This window comes from Porites lutea, chromosome 13 (assembly GCF_958299795.1).
Source record: "Porites lutea chromosome 13, jaPorLute2.1, whole genome shotgun sequence".
Lineage (NCBI taxonomy): Eukaryota > Metazoa > Cnidaria > Anthozoa > Scleractinia > Poritidae > Porites > Porites lutea.
This window is the reverse complement of record NC_133213.1, coordinates 18,152,851-18,172,757: the sequence shown is the minus strand read 5'-3', so window position 1 is coordinate 18,172,757 and position 19,907 is coordinate 18,152,851. Positions and strand designations below refer to the sequence as shown.

Here is a 19,907-nt window from a genome sequence, read left to right as displayed (position 1 = left end):
TGACTTCCAAATCATCATCAAGTACAGAATACCATTAAAACCTGTAACTCACATCGTACGACAAGCCTCATTGTATATTAACCGATACTTACAACCGAAAATGTTTAATAAAGCCCTCCCCCCCCCGCCCCACTCTCCAAACCCTACAACCTTTTCAAAGAAAGAAAGCGCGAAAGCTCTTTCTCTCTCTCTCTCTCTTTCAAGCCCCACTGCCATTACTCTTAACCAATAGACGTATATGATAGGTGCAGATATAACTGGACTGAGGGTTAGAACTGGTTGTTGTTCTTCGGCTGTGTTCTAGTTCTTTATGGAGACTACGTTACACTCTTTTTTTTTATATAAGAATGTTGTTTTTCCGGCCCAGGCTGAATATTCTTATTTTTCTGCCGATTTTAGGCTGAAAATATTCTTGTATTATTCTTAAAGAAAGCCTAGTGCTGTTTTTGTTTTCGCTAGGTTTTGTTATTTAAAAAGGAAAGAATTTGTCATAATACTTTTTTGCGGTTTAGTTTATGTCTTTTGTGCTGAATACTGTACATATGTATTACATGTACCGCAAACTATCATTAGTGTTGAACATTTTGCTATAGCTAGTGCAGGTTTTTTCGTTTTGTTGGCTAGTTTCGCCGTTCAGAGAAAGGAATAATTTTAAACGGTTAAGTTAAGTATTTACAGATGTTTCAACACACAAATTATATCTATCCTTTTCAAAATCTCAGCCTCGGCTTTATTCTTAAAATATTCTTAAAATTTCGCCAATTTCAGCCTCGATATTCTTATAAAATATATTCTTATAAAAAAAAGAGTGTATTCGGTTAATTAAATAAGCCAACCTCCCCCCCCCCCACCCCTCTTAAAAGTCCTTGAAATAAATGAGTCCCTGGGGAAATTAATATGGGATTTACGGTACTTTCCTGACTTAATTTCAGCTGGTAAGAATATTAAATCTTATAATCAACCACCCACCAAAAATGCCGAAGTGTTTCCACTCAGAGCAACATAACTGAAGCCGGTGACTCTCCTAGGCGATCACCTTCCGTAAGCGACAGAAAACTTTGGGTGGTCGCATACATCAGGTTCGACTGTAAGTTACAATCATTCGGAAAGAACTCAAACAGTCACCGTCACTTTAAAATGTAAAGAAATTACGAAATTTGAAATAAATTTTGTAATGTTTAACCGCCAAACAAAGTTTCCTTTATTACTGTCAACTTGACCTGTGATAAGCAGATCGACGCTACACGTGGCATCGGTTGAGTTCGTTGCCCGATAAGTGAAAAAAATAATTGCTAGTTAAAATGACGATTGCAAATGCGGGGATTATGATCCCAGGATTAAATATATTCCAAAATACCTTGCTGTTTAATTGATGCCTTCAAACTCGAGCGTTACGTCATCACCAATGAGAACAAAAGGCGCCCAGTACTTCACTGCGCTAAAGTCGTCAGATTCTCTCATGGATTTCATAACTTTATCCAGGGCCTCACTGGCACTTCGTCCATGGACTAGTTCTTGGTAGAAAACTTTCATGAACTCCATAGTAGCTTTGTCGTCGATCGCCCACAGGGACACCAGAACAGCTCGAGCACCAGCACCCAAAAAAGCCCGTGCGATGCCGACCACGCCCTCAGATTTGACTTCTCCCCGAGCACTATGACAACAACTAAGTACAACAAGTCTTGCCCTTATCTGCGCATCTAAAACATCTTTCATAGTTAAAAGATAGTCCTCCCTTGCTGGATTTACGGATGAACGCGTTGTGTTAGGGGCCAAGGCAATTTCTCCTGTTTCCATTTCACCGTGAGCAGCAATATGCACCAAAGCAACAGAGGAGATACGTCTCAAAACTTCATCTTTTGTTGCCTGCTTTCCAACGAGAGGTACAGTGTGAAGAATTTCCCCAATCATCTGCACTTCTTTTTCGGCCCATGCTAACTGCTCTAGCGTCGTTACCTCCTGTACCCACGGATCGCCGACGAGAAGAGCGTCAGTCTTGCTGTGCCAGTCTGCTGGACAATTTTGTATTAATCGAAGACTAGAAAGCGAGGGGAGCAGACGAATTCTGAAAGTTTCGCAGAGGTACTTTGATTTCATGTCCATAAAAGCAGCATAAGGTGCCAAACACAGAGGTCCTTCTGGAACAATCACAATTTCATCGTCGTCGAGTAAGTCTCTTATGGGGCCTATAACAACATTGTACAATGTTTGTAATGACTTTGTCTCCTCAAAAGATGAGGAATTAGGCCTTGGCTCACTGGATCTTTCTTCTGCTAACTGTTTATCTCTTGGGTTCCTCAATGAACGATCTTCACAATTAACATCAGCTTTCAAACCTATTTCTTCATGTGTAGTTTCCAAAAGACACTGAAAATAGTTTGTGATATTGAGATAGGTTGAGATATCGATCACAGTTCTTCTAGTTTTGATTTCATTTCCCTTTTCGTTCACCCAGAGAACTATTTCTCCCTCGCTGACACCGATGAATACCGTATTTGGTGGTAAGTAACTAGCAAAGTCACTTGGTCTTGCAGAAAGTGTTCCTATTTCTGGTCGTAGCCCTTTAAGGCCATACTTGAACTCCAAAAGATCATTCAAAGCCCGTGCACGTCCTTGATCAGCAGTTAAAAGTGCATCAATGACTTTACCTTCCTTAAACTGCAGCTCCCACAGCCTCAAATTAATCTGATCATACGTACTTTTAAGGGTAATCTTCCATTCGTCGTTAGATATGAGATTTCTCCTAATGTGGTCGAAGGCTACAACACTGTTCTCATAACACTGAACGGCTTTATGGAAATCTCCAAGACTGCGATAGGCGTTGCCAAGATTACCGTACGCTTTTCCTTCTCCTGCCCTGTCTCCCACTTCTTTCGAAATTTTGAGGTCTTGTTCATGGTACTCTATGGCTTTCTGGAAATCTCCAAGAGTTCGAAACGCGACGCCAAGATTACAATACGCTCTTCCTTCTCCTACCATGTCTCCCACTTCTTTCGAAATTTTGAGGTCTCGTTCATGGTACTCCATGGCTTTCGGGAAATCTCCAAGACGAAAATAGGCGTTGCCAAGATTACAGTACGCTATTCCTTCTCCTGCCCTGTCTCCCACTTCTTTCGAAATTTTGAGGTGTCGTTCATGGTACTCTATGGCTTTCTGGAAATCTCCAAGACTGTGATAGGCGTTGCCAAGATTACCGTACGCTCCTCCCTCTCCTGCCCTGTCTCCCACTTCTTTCGAAATTTTGAAGCGTCGTTCATGGTACTCTATGGCTTTCTGTAAATCTCCAAGTCTGTCATAGGCGTTGCCAAGGTTACAGTACGCGCCTCCTTCTCCTGCCCTGTCTCCCACTTCTTTCGAAATTTTGAGTTGTCGTTCATGGTACTCTATGGCTTTCTGGAAATCTCCAAGACGAAAATAGGCGTTGCCAAGATTACCATACGCTTTTCCTTCTACTGCCCTGTCTCCCACTTCTTTCGAAATTTTGAGGTGTCGTTCATGGTACTCTATGGCTTTCTGGAAATCTCCAAGACAAAAATAGGCGTTGCCAAGATTACCATACGCTTTTCCTTCTCCTGCCCTGTCTCCCACTTCTTTCGAAATTTTGAGGTGTCGTTCATGGTACTCTATGGCTTTCTGGAAATCTCCAAGACTGTCATAGGCGTTGCCAAGGTTACCATACGCTTTTCCTTCTCCTGACCTGTCTCCCACTTCTTTCGAAATTTTGAGGTGTTGTTCATGGTACTTTATGGCTTTCTGAAAATATCCAAGATTTCTGTAGGCGATGCCAAGATTACCGTACGCTCTTCCTTCTCCTGCCCTGTCTCCCACTTCTTTCGAAATTTTGAGGTGTCGTTCATGGTACTCTATGGCTTTCCGGAAATCTCCCAGACTGTAATAGGCGATGCCTAGGGAGTGCTGGAAATCTTTAAAGTTGACAAAGGGTTCGCCGATATTACCATTAATAGCTGTGGTTGTCATCCTTTTTTTTGCTTGCTTTGCTATTTCAGCTTAGCCACATATTGTGGTTTCTTTTTCCTGCTGATAGCATCAGTCTCTTTATGTACGATAAGGAAGCCGAGGATCTGAAAAGTAAAATTAAAAGCTGGAGTAAAAGCTTATTTATTAGCTCTTTTACTACTAGTTTTTGTATATCACAGTCGCATTTGATTTGCCTCAAAAAGGGATCCTTCTACGTGTTTTTCGTTGTATATTATGACTTGATGGACTGGGGTCTTCTCTAATAATGATCGAAATTTAAAAAAACCAACCAAACAAACAAAGAAACAGTTTTACCATTGTTAAAACATGGTGTATATATATATGATATTAGTATATACTAAAACAGTGGATAGTGTTTTTCGGGCGCTCTGATTGGCTACTCAAACAGTGAATATCCTGCACTATTCACTGATTCACCTCCAGTTCCTCCGAGCGAGCGACGTCAAACTCGCGTAGGTTGCGAGCAAAATGCTTTCCCGGTTTGCTGCCGTAACAAACTAAGAAATTTCACAACTAATCAAGCAAGCTATTTCCGAAATACATTTTTAAATACAAAAAGAATTCACAACTCCTTTTGAAGAAACTTCCCCGCAAGAGCTAAACAAACGCCTTCAAAGTTTTACTTGTCGCTAAGAAAAAGCGACGACCGCGGCCGTTCGGTCATCGCGCGCCAAAATTGTAATCGTTGGCAACAGTAAATGAGTTAAAAATCATCATTTTGTGCTCAAATATCTCACTGTTTTAGTATAAACTAAAACAATTATTCACCTCAGTGTCGGTAGCTAGTAGTGGTTATTTACCTCGCCGCTTCGCGGCCTCGATAAATATCCAATACTAGCCACCTCTACTTCGGTGAATAATTTTTATTTATATGGCCGCGCGGAGATAGGAAAATTCTCTTCTCGTGTTGAAAAATATTATGAAGAAGAGAAATTTCGTAACTCCAAGCAACCATGTATTGTTCTATTTATTATATAAACACCAATGAAATACCAAACCATTTTACTTAAATAGTTTTTTGGTCTCAAAGGTGCGGTTTATTATGAAGCCATAGCAACGGTAACATTTACAGATGTGAAGATAACATGTTATTTTCACATGTGAAGATATCAAATTTTCGCGCGAAAGCTCACTTGGTATTTCATTGGCGTTTATATAATAACAATTGTCTGTCTACTCATTGTACATTCATCTACCTTCATCTGAAAAAATAAATCCGTTGTCAACAAACTACAAACCGGGCCAGCGGAAACATCCGTTCAGAAAACTCAAATTTGGGAAAGTGAACTTATTTCTAAGGGTTAACATCTCTGGGTAGTGGAATACAAGTGTTTAGCAACTGAAAAGAAAACCTCAGTTCTTTACCACCAAAACACTGAGAAAGTTACAGTTATTTTAAGGTGGCTGAACACAGTTTTGGCAGTTTGTGAGTATATGACATCTGGCAAATCATGGCAAGAGAAGGGTTGCAGCTCAAAAGCTGAAACTTGGCAAGTGAAGAATATACTGAAGAAAGGTTTTGATTGACAGGCAAAATTTGTCATTTTCGTAGTTTCCATGGCAACATGAACGATTGAAAACAACTTTAAAATTTCACTTTCGCTCAGTTTACATAAAATTCACTCATTAGATTTTCGTATAAACTTGGACACAGCTTACTATAATTAATCATTACCATTTGAAACTTATTTGCCCAAATTTTTAGATAATCAATAATATAATTGTACTGTAATTATCAAATGTGTCACAAAAATCGTCTGTTCAACTTCCATTTTAAAGTTCTTATTATTTAAAATACGATAAAAGTAAAAATTCTGCCAAATATCACAAAATTTTAAATTTTAGTAGAAGGTGCGGTTTATTATGAAGCCATAGCAACGGTGACATTTTCACATGTGAAGATAACATGTTATTTTCACATGTGAGATATCAAGTTTTCGCGCGAAAGCTCACTTGGTATTTCATTGGTGTTTATATAATAAAAATTGTCTATCTACTCATTATACATTCATCTACCTTCCACTGAAAAAATAAATTTGTTGTCAACAAACTACAAACCGGGCCAGCGGAAACATTTCAGAAAATTCAAATTTGGGAAAGTGAACTTATTTCTAAGGGTTAACATCTCTGGGTAGCGGAATACAAGTGTTTAGCAACTGAAAAGAAAACCTGTTTCTTTACCACCAAAACACTGAGAAAGTTACAGGTATTTTAAACTTGTGGGTTTTCAAAAAAACTATAATAATTCCACAACTGGTTCCAGCTCAAGTCCAACTCGGTGTAAAAACTTGAGGAGTTTTCCTTTTTTCCCTGCTATTTTCTTAAGTAGATCTATAAGTAGGATGAGCATGATCGTCCGAGGGCTGACGTAGTACTAAATAGGACTGTTGCATTGACATTGACTGAGGCGCGGTAATCATCTGCAGAGTCAAAGTGAGTTGTATTACGTCAGTTGATGGTACAGTCGAACCTCCATGTGGGACCACCTCCCATAAGAGACCGCCAATCCAAAACTCATGCATGAAAACTTTCCCAGTCAAAGCCTTACAGTTGGAACCTCTAGTAAACGACCACCTCTTGTAAGCGACCGCGACCACTTTTTGGGCCTGAAAGTTTAATGATTTTCCATTGTTTTTAAGTTCTAGTAAGTGACCAAACACGACCACTTGACGCATTCTCTGATCCCTAGTTCGCTGTGTGCACTATGCTACTTAGAATATACGACATGTGCGAAGAACTTTAGAAACAACATTGAACTCAGTACACATGGCGTAACTTAGAAATTGCATACAATAAATTATCTTCCATAAAGTAGATGTGCCCAGGCCTCTTCTCGGAAGAGTCCCCCTGTGGTTAGATTCTTGTAAGCGACCACTTAGTCTTTGCATTTTGGGTGCTCGCTTACGGTAGGTTCGACTGTATTAAACTCTGGTTATTGATCTGATTGGAGAATTAAGTCGCGATGTTATTGGTCGTCTGTCAGTTAAGCAGTGATTTTAATATTGGCTATGAAGACTCGTAATGTCATTGGACAGTTGACTTTCCATCCGCCTATATTGTCACAGTTAAAGAGTCGTTTATGTTAGTCAAATTGTCGGTTGTCCAGTCATTCTCTCGTAATTAGTTTTGCTTGAGTCCGTCAATAAAGTCGTTTGTACGGTACCGGCAACTGTTGACTACGCTTCAATGACGTTTGTTCTCAGTTAGTAAACCAGCTTTCTAAAGTGGGTCGTTGATAGTAGTCTGAGAATACGTAATACATGTCGCAGAGTCCCAGTCGATTTGATGTTTCGTCTGTAAACGGTGATCAGCGATGTAATTGTTGACGTCACCATTTCTCATCGCTCGTTTGTGTTCGGTCAGTCGCTAAGGTTGCGTGCTAAGGTTTCTGCCGGTTCAGCCATGTAAGTAGCCTGGCAGTCGCAGCATTTGATCTTTAATACTGCTTCCTGTCTGTCCTCCGGTTTGTCTTTGTCCTTGACATTAGTGTGCAACACGTATATTGTAAGGTTGTAGTATACGTGCGATAGTTTCAGAGGTGCCTCTGATGTACGGTTTGGTCGACATATGTCGTACATCACAGGCACCTCTGAAACTATCGCATGCCGGTATACTTCAAAAAACAGTGATAAATAGTTTGAATAAAGCGATTTTAAAAATCATCCACGTTTCTTTGTCCGGAAATAGACGAAATAAGACCACTTGTCCGGAAATGGGTAGCCTGCGAAGAGCAGACGTATTTCCGGTCGTCGCTTCTCTCCCGGAAACACGTCTGCTGTTCGCAGACTAGGAAATGGGGCGAGTAAAATTAGTTTTTGACGGCACTAATTTCTTTTAGGTGACAAAATTTACGGCATTATCTCTATAGCAACGAATTATTAATCTGGCGCATGCTCAACGGAAATCCCAAGCGGCTTGTTGCAGAGGTTTCTCACGGGGCATAAACAAACCAAATATGCGACACACAAGCCACACAAATGACTTCGTAAACGCTAAAAGCCATGTAAGAGAGAAATCTCTGCTCGTAGGGTAGTCACAGTAAGGTGAAAACATAATCACTGAAATAGAAAATCAGATTACATGTAGCAATGTCATTAAAGACGCAGTTCATGAGAATTATTAAAGTGATCATGACTTATGATTATTGCAGTGAATATGCGGGCCTTCATTATCAAGCACTGAATCCATGTAAAAAGTACAAATTTTTATCACTTATGCAAGTGTTTAAAGAAACAAAAAACTCGTGCAAGAGTGAGTTTGTATGAAATGTCCACAAACAAGGTGATCCGTTTCTCCATTGGTCTCCATTCTAAACATGGATGAGCTTGTAGAGACAGTGCATGACAGAGCCATAGATTTTGAAATTCCCAGACTGACAGTCAATGTAGACTTTCCCTGTAATACATGCATGAATTTATCGTGAATGTAAAGTGCAGAATGGGTTGATCTTTTGGGAAACTCTTTTAATAATTATCTGCTTACATGTCGTTTAATTTCTTGAAACAATCTTCTTCTGCCAATGGAACAGTTAAATTTTACCTGACTCATACTGAAATTCCCTGATTTGCCATAATATACACGGCAGAAGGAAAGATTAAAAATCATTTGATACGCTAGCGAAGCGTAATGAACCAGTTTAATATTGAAGTCGATTGGAAATTCACTCGTCCACTCACTCCAAAGCTCGCGTGCTCTAAACCTGTGACTGTGGACAGGTTTCAGACAAATAGTACGCTGATTTATTCTCACGGACTTTCATGCAATTGTAGTCTGCGAGCAGCCACTATTTTTCTTCAGATTTCGGGAGGGGAGTGCACTCGCGCGCGAACGGCGAAGCCGCGAAACGGGAAAAACGAGGGCGCGGCAGCCCGAGATCTCCAGTCTCGCACCTTCAGTCACGAGCTTGGTCATTTGAGTGTCTCGCGCGTTTCGCTCGAGGGACTAAGAAAAAAGAGGGACTGCTCGTAGTCTGTCTAATACAATTGAACCAAATTTTAAGCTTAGAACAATAAACCGATCCTTACGGCAGGGAGAGTGTTAGAAAAAATAAATAAAGAAAACAAAACAAAGTGTTGAATTATATTCTAATACAATTGTAGCTTGATAGACACACTTTTTTTCATCCACGTGTCGTGTTGCGTTACATGCACAGTTATTTGACACTGTTAATGGCAAATATCAAAAATCGAAAGAAACTACAACTGATTCAAACTATTTGAAATGTCATACCGTAAAATTCCGAAAATAAGCCCCGGGGCTTATATTTTTCAAAGGCCCCTTTTGAGGGGCTTATATCCACGGAAGGAAATCGATTGGGCTAGTCTTGTAGCTGGAAGTAAATTTACCGTTTTTGCTTTGTTTTACTTTGTATTTGAGAGGAATTTACCAAGTTCAAGCCCCCCCCGGGGGGGGGGAGGGGGGCTTATATTTGGAGGGGCGATTTAACGGAGGGTTTTTTGTGTAACCGGTTTAGGGGGCTTATATTTGGAGGGGCCTATACACGGAGGGGCTTATTTTCGGAATTTTACGGTACTTTACTCGCAACACTTCACTTTCCACTGGAAACTACTACTTGTTCCTGAAAGCAGGATTTACCGTAAGAGAGTTTGCGTCTAGAGTACGGTATCATTTTCCAGGAAACCAAGAGGGGGGCTTATTAGAGACGGGGGGGGCTCATTTGAGAGGGGGGGCTTGTTACTTCGGCGGAGCGCGAAGGATTCTTCTATTTCGGACTATTTTCTTTTATCATATTATTAAAATATCGCCAACATTACTCTGTTAAGGCCAGAGTTTTTATGCCCGCTTTATATATAGAAGTGAGAAAGATAGGAAAACTCTGGTTGGAACGAGACAAAGGTGGTCGCGATCGCTTAATAGAGGTGGCCGCTCAATAGAAATGTATTTACATTCGGCGGAGCTAAACGTAGTGGCAGTGACAGAGAAGGTAAATACTTTCCTATTGGTATGAACGCACTGAGCCGCTATGGCGTTAATTGACTCTACAGGGTGTCCCAAAAGTTCGTTCCTCTAATTTCATGCGCTATAACTTTTGATCAAAACGTCATTTTTTCATGAAATTTCTAAAATATGTTTCTTACTCTATCGAGTACTTGTGTTCAGAAGTTCAGTTACCGGCATCCCCCTTTGTTTTTTTATCACACTCTGTAGCCGTTGCGGCATTAAGTGAGATACGCCACGTAGCATGTAGAGCCCTAGGTGATTCATTTTGAGCTTTTTTATCACCTAGTATGCAGGAGTCACTTCGACCCCCAAAACAGTATAATGTTTTAGATTAGGCAGCTGAAACAATATATTTTGGGCATTGATCCAAGAAAAGATGATCGTTCCGTCCCCTTTCCACAATAGGGCCATTTATACGAGGAAAAATAAGACGCGTCTTACATAAGACGCGTCTTAAATAAGACGCGAACTGTACCATTTATACGAGCATGTCTTATCTAATAAGATGCGTCTTAGCTAAGCCGCGTCTTATTTTAGACGAAATGTGCCGTTTACACGGAAAGTTCGCGTCTTATGTAAGACGCGTCTTATCTTTCCTCGTATAAATGGCCCTAATAAGGCTTTTGTTCTTCTTTACAAATCTGAGACGAGTTGAACGTTGCTTGGCGTTGCTTTGCCATCTCAGGGGTCTCCAAACTTTGCTTCACCAACCTGCTCCAGATTTAACTTTGTAACTGTTGTAAGAGCTACCTCGTTGGGTTTCCTGTTTTGTACATGGCCTTCTTTAAAACTATTTTAGCGGTTTTATTCAGGACTTTCGGTCTTCACCCTCGTTTCTTGTCTGTAAAACCTTCATTTCTCTATGACTATCTTTCCACCCAACTTTCGGATTTTTCCATTGTTTTAGGAATTTCTTTAACTGAAAAAACAGTAAATAGAAATACCTGCTTCTGCTCGCACGTAGCTGAGTGTTTTTTTCGTTGACAGGGTTTATCTTTCAGGATATTCACTCAAAACAAGTTAGGAGTTCGAGCATTTCGGGCTACAAAATGCACAACTTTGGTTTAAATTATGTGCTGATCAAGTCCAACTGTACTGCGTTACAGACTTATAAAGTAGAGGAAAGAACTTTTGGGACACCCTGTATTGTTATTAGGTATATAAGGTTTTGGCAGTTGTAATGTATTCATCTCAGCTCTCGAACTATCAACTTTTATTTTTATATCTTACTTTATTCATCTATCGATTGATTTTTTACCTTTAACCCCCAGAGGTTGTGCGACCGCATCGGTTGGGGAATACGTTCCCAATTTTTTTTCCATTGGGTTTTTGGGTTTTCGTATCAGGCGGCGCTCGTGAATAGTTTAGCCTGAGTGAGTTTATTTAGGAATATTTGTATACCATTCTTTAGTTATGATATTGAACTTTGTATGTTACTTATACACGCGTATAGCCTGCTACTGGAGAGGTCTATTTCTGGTCGTTGCTAACACGCGTACTAACTGACTAAATCAATTCAGAAACAAATAAAAAGTATGGACGTCGATAAAGTAGGAAGTAAAAAGCCTTTAGCGAGTAAATCATGTTTCTTGTACAATTAATCGTCTCCTCATTTCTCGATCTAATCTCCAAGCAGGCGAGACGTAATGCCGTGTTCTTGTTCTCCATTCTTAAATTGCTACAATTATTTCGGGGCATTGATTACTCGCCGCTTAATGTAGGATGGCTGCTTAATAGGTGGCCACTTAATGGAGGTTTAACTGTATACAGAGTGGGATGATAACCATGTATGTATAATAAATCAGTGAAAGGGCTGAGACGAAATCCTACATGACAGGAGTACCCAACGGATCCGCTCCTCAAATTATCCGCTCCTCAGGCTAAGAATTTGCTGGCTGGTAACTAAATAAAGGATGAGAAACTCTTGCTGGGAACTTTGCCGAAACGCTTTTCTGGTTGTGGTTTTTCATTTTGAATGCCGATGCTGGCTGGAAAAAAACATATTCCTATCGCCTCTGGCTTCCTGCGGCTTTTAAGAATGTGCTCTGGCTAATTTAGTTGCCAGTTATTTTTGGGCTGGAGAAGGAAAATGACAGCTAGTTAGGAAAGTTCAAAGATAGCGCTGGCTTTGAGTGACAACTAGGGTGCACCGCGCGCAGGCTAGTGCGAAGTCGAGCACGTGTATTTAAAATTAAGCACCAAAGAGCGCGTACAAACTGAACACGTCAATCATTAAAACTCTGTCAGCAAACAATGCATCCCTCTCTTTTGTTATGGTGTCAATTTTGGGACTTATGACTTATGACGCCTATTACTTATTGCACGGGGTACGCGGAGTGCCATCTGAGGAGTAACGGTTATAGTCTCGTTCGTTGTGTATCTCCAATTTGATGCAGCTGAATGTTACGGTTGCAACTTTTTCTACATCCAAATTGTGCTGATTTTTAGGTAAGTAATCTTTCCACTGTTTCTTGCTTTCATCTAAATGCCTTTTGGCAAGTTATAGTACGTTACTTTATGATATCAACTGCCTTCCTTTTGCTTTCTGTGTTCCATTTTTAGTGCATCCTTGAGTCAATAGCGGGAAGGTCATTGTTTCAGTAGCCTTGTTAAGAGATCATTAAGAGTATGTCCAGCAGGTAAGAACGCCTTTTAATTTTATCATTTTGACCTTGATAATGGCATGCGCCTATATTAAACCATCAAATTCACGGACCAAAGTAAATCGCTTAGTTATTCAGATCCAGAAGAAACTTTGGAGGAAATTATAGAAACGTAAACCCTGATATCTATTAAAACTTTTACTCTTATGTTCTTGCATCCGAGGGCAAATCTTGCCGACCAGGAACAAAACCACTGAATATTAATATGCGTGCCATGACCTCTCAGTGCGATACAAGCGGCAAAAATCACATTTTTCTCTGTCAAACATAGAACCCTCGAGAGTATGAAAAAAAGGGTATAAAACAAGCGGCATTTTAGCATGAGGGTAACGTCGTAAAGACCTACTTACCCATTATTTTCACTAAGAACACTGATCTTTTTTGCGGAATTATTTGCGCGGATCTAAGCCAACCCCTAAAGAAAATGCCCGCAGAATAAATATTTTACAGGTTACCTGGTGGCGATTTCCGGTTTTGCTGATCAACTCGCCGAAATTATAATCTTTCACGGACGTCCATAACTATGCCCTTCGATTGTTACAGATCTTTTCATATAATCGCAAACACATTCATTCTGATCGAAATTTTTCGCCAAGAAACAAAAATGTCAATTGCACCTAAGCACGATTACTGATGCGAAAATTATATTATTGTCAAGAGCTTGGAAATGACAGTTGCTGAACCCTCAACCCCGGGTCGGGTTCTTCAAATCCTGACCCAATTTCAGACCCAAAAATGTAATTTTCCACATCCGTTTTCAGACCTGGCCTTTAGGCAGAAATTACGGTATCATTACTTAGATTAGAGTGCAAACAAAAAAATTCTTCAAATCCATTTCAAATTCGCATATTTCTCTTTGTTTCTCACTCATTTGGAATTGAAACGATAAATACGTTCATACGCTCCGTAGTTCCCTCGGGAAAACCATACCCGATTCCAGACCAAAATGGGCAAAGGGTATACCCGTTTTCAGACCAAAACGGCACAAAACCCCTACCCCATGGGGCGGCACATACCTACATAAATACAGACATACATGTTTGGAGTCTTATACAATAAATAGTTTATCAACTAGTTCCAAATAACTTAAGTTACAAACAACAAAATTTTCTGACCATATATGGCTAATAAGTATTTGTTTTTTTTGCGGTCTTCCTCTTTTCTTTTTTCAAAGCACTACAATACATTTTTTGCATTTTAGCATTTCCGCTAGGGGGCTTTATTAGAAACAGGAATATTTTGTTAGCTGACATTCTGCTTGTTTTTATTCTATATATTAGCTTATATAAGGAAATACCCCCGCACCCCCCCCCCCCCCCCGGCCGGGCCGTTGATCAATGTCATGAAAGGATTTTGTCGCCTGACAAAAATTTTTCAGGCGTTTTGAATTCTCGAAGGAATCCTTGAACTTTGATTAGGTAAAAAATCATTTGTACTAAAAATGTGACAGATTTTTTTGGTGTAAAGGAAACAAAATTTGTTGTAGTGCGCACGGAGCCTTAAATGACTACAATTTTCAACTAAAATATTTCAGTCACGACCTGTGTCTAACCGACGGAAAGATTTTATGCCCGAAAAGGTGTTAAACAATAAAAAAGGGATTAATCTGTTATCATACAATTCTTATTTTGCAGTCCTGAATCCTTGCTCGTTTGTTGCTTGAAGAGCTCCATCGAATACGGTCACCTTTAGCTTGCAGAAATTAGAGGTTTTGGTGTTAATGTCTTTAGGTTTTTATCGACATTTGCAGTACTGTTTGGTAATGACAGTTTTCTTAATTTTACTACGGTTTGTGAAACGTCCTATTCAAATACTTTACAAGAGTCTCTTTTAAGGTTAGGGTGGAAAAAATTGCCATGTTGCTGAAATTGTCTTTATAGGATTGGCATAGCTTTTGCGGTGATTGTCAGTTTACAATGACTTTTGCTGTGATTAGTTGTCTTTTTTTACCTTGTAAAGCTTTCTCAGCGATTGTTCCCCGTTTATGTATGATTTAAGTGTGGGGTTGGACTTAAAAAAGGACTTTTGCTGAAATTGTCTTTACAGGTTTCGCAAAGCTTTTGCGGTGATTGCCAGTAATGGCTTCTGCTGCGAATAGTTGTCTTTTACCTTGTAAAGCTTTCGCAGCGATTGCTCCTCCCTTATGTATGATATAAGTGTGGGGTTGGACTTAAAAAAGGACTTTTGCTGAAATTGTCTTTACAGGTTTCGCAAAGCTTTTGCGGTGATTGCCAGTAATGGCTTCTGCTGCGAACAGTTGTCTTTTACCTTGTAAAGCTTTCGCAGCGATTGCTCCTCCCTTATGTATGATTTATTGGTGTGGGGTTGGACTTAAAAAAGGACTTTTGCTGAAATTGTCTTTACAGGTTTCGCAAAGCTTTTGCGGTGATTGCCAGTAATGGCTTCTGCTGCGAACAGTTGTCTTTTACCTTGTGAAGCTTTCGCAGCGATTGCTCCTCCCTTATGTATGATTTAAGTGTGGGGTTGGACTTAAAAAAGGACTTTTGCTGAAATTGTCTTTACAGGTTTCGCAAAGCTTTTGCGGTGATTGCCAGTAATGGCTTCTGCTGCGAACAGTTGTCTTTTACCTTGTGAAGCTTTCGCAGCGATTGCTCCTCCCTTATGTATGATATAAGTGTGGGGTTGGAGTTAAGAAAGTAAATCCAAGTTTGCAAGTAATAATATAACGTAGTAATTTACCGTTGTATTTTTAGATATGGAAAGCCACAACAACGACTACGTGGGTCCCAAGCTGAAAATGAAGAGGGGTGGTTATGCAGAAAAGGAAAGTGAACGGTATGCCGATGATTAAAGGTTTAGTGTTTGTTTTTTTCTTTCTTATCAAGGTACTTAAAGACTTTTCGACTAACAATAAATTTGTATTTACTTTCATGTTGTTTTGTTTCCCGTCCGAGTGCTATCAGTGTATTAGCAAATTGTGAAAAAAATCTCAAGCAGTTTGACTGTTCTATTTTACCTAGCATTGAGTGATGAAAAAAAAAACAAATAAAAGATAAAAAAACAAATAAAAGATAAGGGTAGTAAACTACGATCCTTCCCAAGATGTGAGGTTAGTTTGCCTAATGCCCAACGTCAGACATGTTCTAACCGCTGGGTCTCCTTTTAAACAATTATATTTGATATGGTAGAGAAATGGGAGGAACACGCAGCGTTACTCTCTGCCGTCTCTAAAGACTAGGCAAGCAAAAATAGGGCAGAGCCGGAGAAATAGATACAATGACAAATGTTATCTTTTACCCACAGAGATGATGTAGGTGGTGATGGAAAGGACAATGGGAGAGAGATTAACTTCACAAATATTAAGGTAAATATATTTGTAGTAACATGCTTAAACGATGTGTCACGAGTCACTTTGCAACCAACTGCTATGGTAAAGTTACTATAGCTGAATGAAGGTTCCAAAGTTTGGGATAAGTGACAAGTACATCACATTCTTTTTCCGCCTAACAAAGAAAAATTCACGAAAACAAGCAAATCGCACATCACCAGTGAAGGATAGACGTTCCGTGCTTTTTTGGTATATCATTTCTTATACACCAAATATTATTTATATATTATAAGTAATTATAGACTTTGCATTCCTGGCATGGAGTTTCTGCTGCTATTGAGAGGGTGTGTTCGAGGCATCTGATTGGCGCTGGATAGACAATGCTTTTGTTCTATTCCATTTCTGTATCGGCTGAAATAATGAAACTGTTTTGGATACTGGAATGCGCGATGCGGTCATTTGATTTTGTCTGAACTGGATAGTGAGTTGTGCAAAATGTTAATCGAAATTTTCGTTACTTTCTCTGGTAACAGCGGAACGCGTAATTTTCGATAAAGTTTAGACCAATGAGCTGTTGGAGGTAGGGGGGGAGGGGGGGGGGGGGGACAAAAGAAGAGTAAGTACGCGTTATACGTTTGGCGAATGTGCTCTCTAGACATTCTCTTAATGAATCCAGTCTCGTTACCAGTGTTTGGAACCCTGGAAACGTGGTTGTTAGTGAGTCTTGGTGTTAGTCATTAGTTGGCGTTCAGATCAGGTGAAACAACTCTTAATTTATTCTTTACGGTCTCGCAACTTTGCTCTCATTTGGAGTGAAGTGAAGACGACTTATATTCTCCACAGACCAGTGAGAGCGTAGAAATGACATTTTTATCCCGCGTTAATGTGCACCGAAATCATAACGAGCAAAGAAAATGTCTCAAACACCACTAAGCTTTCCTTGAGATAGATTTTTTCGTATCACCTGCATAAAATGGCTCAATTTCTCTTCCTGGCTGGCTAAATGTCGGATATTTTTTTTGCTGGCAAAAAAGGGAAGAAAGAGACATTCCTGGCTAGGGACATGCCTTTTTGGTAAAAATCCTGGCTGGGAAAAGCCCTTAAGGTAAAGATCCTGGCTGGATATTGTACTTTAAAATCTAGCTCTAGCTGGCTTTGGGGAGCGGATATAATTTTGCCAGAGAAGTTAATAATCAACCAAAAAACAATTAGTGACTGTTAAAATATTACTGGGAGCGATATTCAATCACTTTTGAAATTTTTCTCGTTGGGTACTCCTGACATGATGGGTACTATCGCGGAAAAATTCCTCTGCGATCTGAAAGATCATAGACAACACGGGCTAACATACTTTGACAAAAGCTTAACCCTGGAAATTAAGAACCAAATGCATTTCTAAGGTAAAGGAACCTTGGAGTTCTAGTGTAACTTCAGCTAATGCAATGCCTACCTAAGTTATAAATTCCCAAGTAGTCTTGATATTTCGCTTGATTTGTCACGACGGAAGGGTCTGCAAGGAAATTATATTTTGTAAGACAACTAAGCTAAAAGTCAATTGCATTTTCCTTCACAAAATAACAGGACTTGCACAAAACTTACCAAGAAACAATTAACCTTTCTACCAAGCTCGAAAATGTTGAACCTAAGGGATTTTTTCCTCTGGTAATATAGCTTTCACTTTCACTTTGATCAAATTACGTCGACAAAAGTGACGTAAGTGTTTCCGGAAATAGATCCCAAAATGCAGCCAACCAGGAGAATGAAGCATAGGAGGAGTCACATTAAATCTAATATACTGTTATTAATATTTGTCCGAACGTGATAACAAAAGGCTCGCAAACTAGAGCTCTTATAACAAATTCTGTAGACTGATGGAATCTTCCAGTGAGGAAGTTGGTCTTAGACTCCCTGTTTTTCTCGTTACACTACCGGATATGCCTCTTGTGTGACCTTTAACAAGGCTCTCACTTCGTGTGTTATTTGAAGTAAAATGGAATTTTTATTGTCGCAGGTGTGCTGTCATATACCCTACCCCTGAGACTTTCTTGAAAACCGGACTGGTAACAAATTTCAGTGGTAGTATTACGAAAGATAGTTTTCCCTCAACTCCTCCCTATTTTCTACATCCGCTATAATTTTATCAAGGTACTACAGATTTCCACTAGGAAATATTTTATAAGACAACGAAGTTTATAAGTGAAAAAGTCAATTCCCATTTTCCTTCGCAAAATAACCGGACTTGTACAAAACTTACCTAAAGCAACAATCAACCCTTCTACCAAGAAAAAGTTGCTTAGCGCAAAATGCTACGTTCGCCTCGCTTGGCTCATAAAGCGTCTGTTATGCAGGCTAGTGACGGGGATGAGTTGTAGCGTTACGCTCTTTAAAGCTTTATGCTGTTTTAAAGTATTGTTTGGTAGCCAGTAGCGCGCGCTTGCTCCACTGTAAGCAGTTTCTCAGAATGATACATGTAACCCCAAATTACTAAATGATTCCACTAGTTGTAATCAAATGTCGCCATCGCGCAAATACACCATTTTCTTTCACTCGGTACGTCTTTAAAAAATTGAATGTCATTTGTACTATAAACGTGAAGGTTTTCATTCAGATAATGAAAAGCCCCATGGGGTCAGGCTCCCTACAGTGACGTATACGGGGAGAACGTCCTCTTCTATCTAGGACTATTTTCCTTTATCATATTTTTAAAATAAACCTAAGCTTAGTTTGCTATGGCCGCTCAATAGAGGTAAGAAAAATAGGAATTCTCTTATTGGAACGGCACAAAGGTGGCCGCGATCGCTTAATAGAGGTAGCCGCTCGGGTGTTCTCTTTTCTACAATTATTTCGGGACTTTGATTACCCAACAACGGTTTCCTCCTAAATACATCCGAATCGTTTTTTAGGCTATCCAGAGTACTTTAAGATATCTAGAAATGCATTCTAAGGGGCACTATAAAATTTGTTCCTGTTCATGTCATCCTAGGGAAACTTTTGTCTTTACGAAATTACAAGGGCTTCAGTATTATTGTGCAAAAAAATTCTACTGCAATTTAACTTATTACGAAAGTGAGAATTTTTATGATTCCTCTCTCCATCACATTTTTGAATCCAAAAATTTTAGGTTTCCTTTTTGTACGAAAAATAGCCTAACCTGGGCAGTGAAATGTAAAGAATTAAACTTCAGAAAATCGTAGGGAAATAATTAGATAAGCTCCGAAAAGTGTACATGACTGGAAATCAGTCATCTAGAAATTTTTAACCGTCCTCAAGCAATAGAAAATTCAAGGCAGCATCTGCTTCTCCGAACAGATATTTTACAGAAAACATTCGTTGGGTGCCCCTGATTACTGGCCGCTTAATGGAGGATGGCTGCTTAATAGGTGGCCACTTAATGGAGATTTAACTGTATACAGAGTGGGATGACAACCATGTATGCATAATAAATCAGTGAAAGGGCTAAGAGGAAATCCTACATGATGGGTACTATCGCGGAAAAATTCTTCTGCGATCTGAAAGATCATAGACAACACGGACAAACATACTTTGACAAAAGTTTAACCCTGGAGATTAAGAACCAAATGCATTTCTAAGGTAAAGGAACCTTGGAGTTTTAGTGTAGCTTCAGTTAATGCAATGCCTACCTTAGTTATTCTTGATCGGTTACCTTGATTTGTCACGACGAAAGTGTCTGCAAGGAAATTATATTTTGTAAGACAAAATTAAGTTAAAAGTCAATTGCATTTTCCATCACAAAATTACAGGACTTGCACAAAACTTACCAAGCTACAATCAACCCTTCTACCAAGCTCGACGGAAAAAGTTGAACCTAAGGGATTTTTCCCTTTTGTAATTTAGCTTTCAGTTTCACTTTGATCAAATTACGTCACCGAATTAACTTTGTAAGACTACGACAAAGAGCTCTTATAACAAATCAGGGGCACCCAACGGCTGTTTTCTGTAAAATATCTGTTCGGAGAAGCAAAAATTGCATAGAA

The 19,907-nt window shown here is 39.5% G+C and overlaps 2 protein-coding genes across 2 annotated transcripts in view; both read right to left on the bottom strand.

Annotated features, from left to right (window-relative positions):
* LOC140923205 (exportin-T-like) overlaps positions 1-19,907 on the bottom strand; it is a 148,736-nt gene that overhangs the window by 35,771 nt on the left and 93,058 nt on the right. The window lies entirely within an intron of this gene.
* On the bottom strand, positions 1,366-3,978 carry LOC140923511 (uncharacterized). Its single transcript, XM_073373593.1, has one exon. The coding sequence runs from the start codon at positions 3,976-3,978 to the stop codon at positions 1,366-1,368; it is 2,613 nt and encodes an 870-aa protein (XP_073229694.1).

Bases quoted from the DNA above. Each gene is read 5' to 3' on its own strand.
- LOC140923511 (XM_073373593.1), bottom strand. From the start codon at position 3,978: ATGACAACCACAGCTATTAATGGTAATATCGGCGAACCCTTTGTCAAC.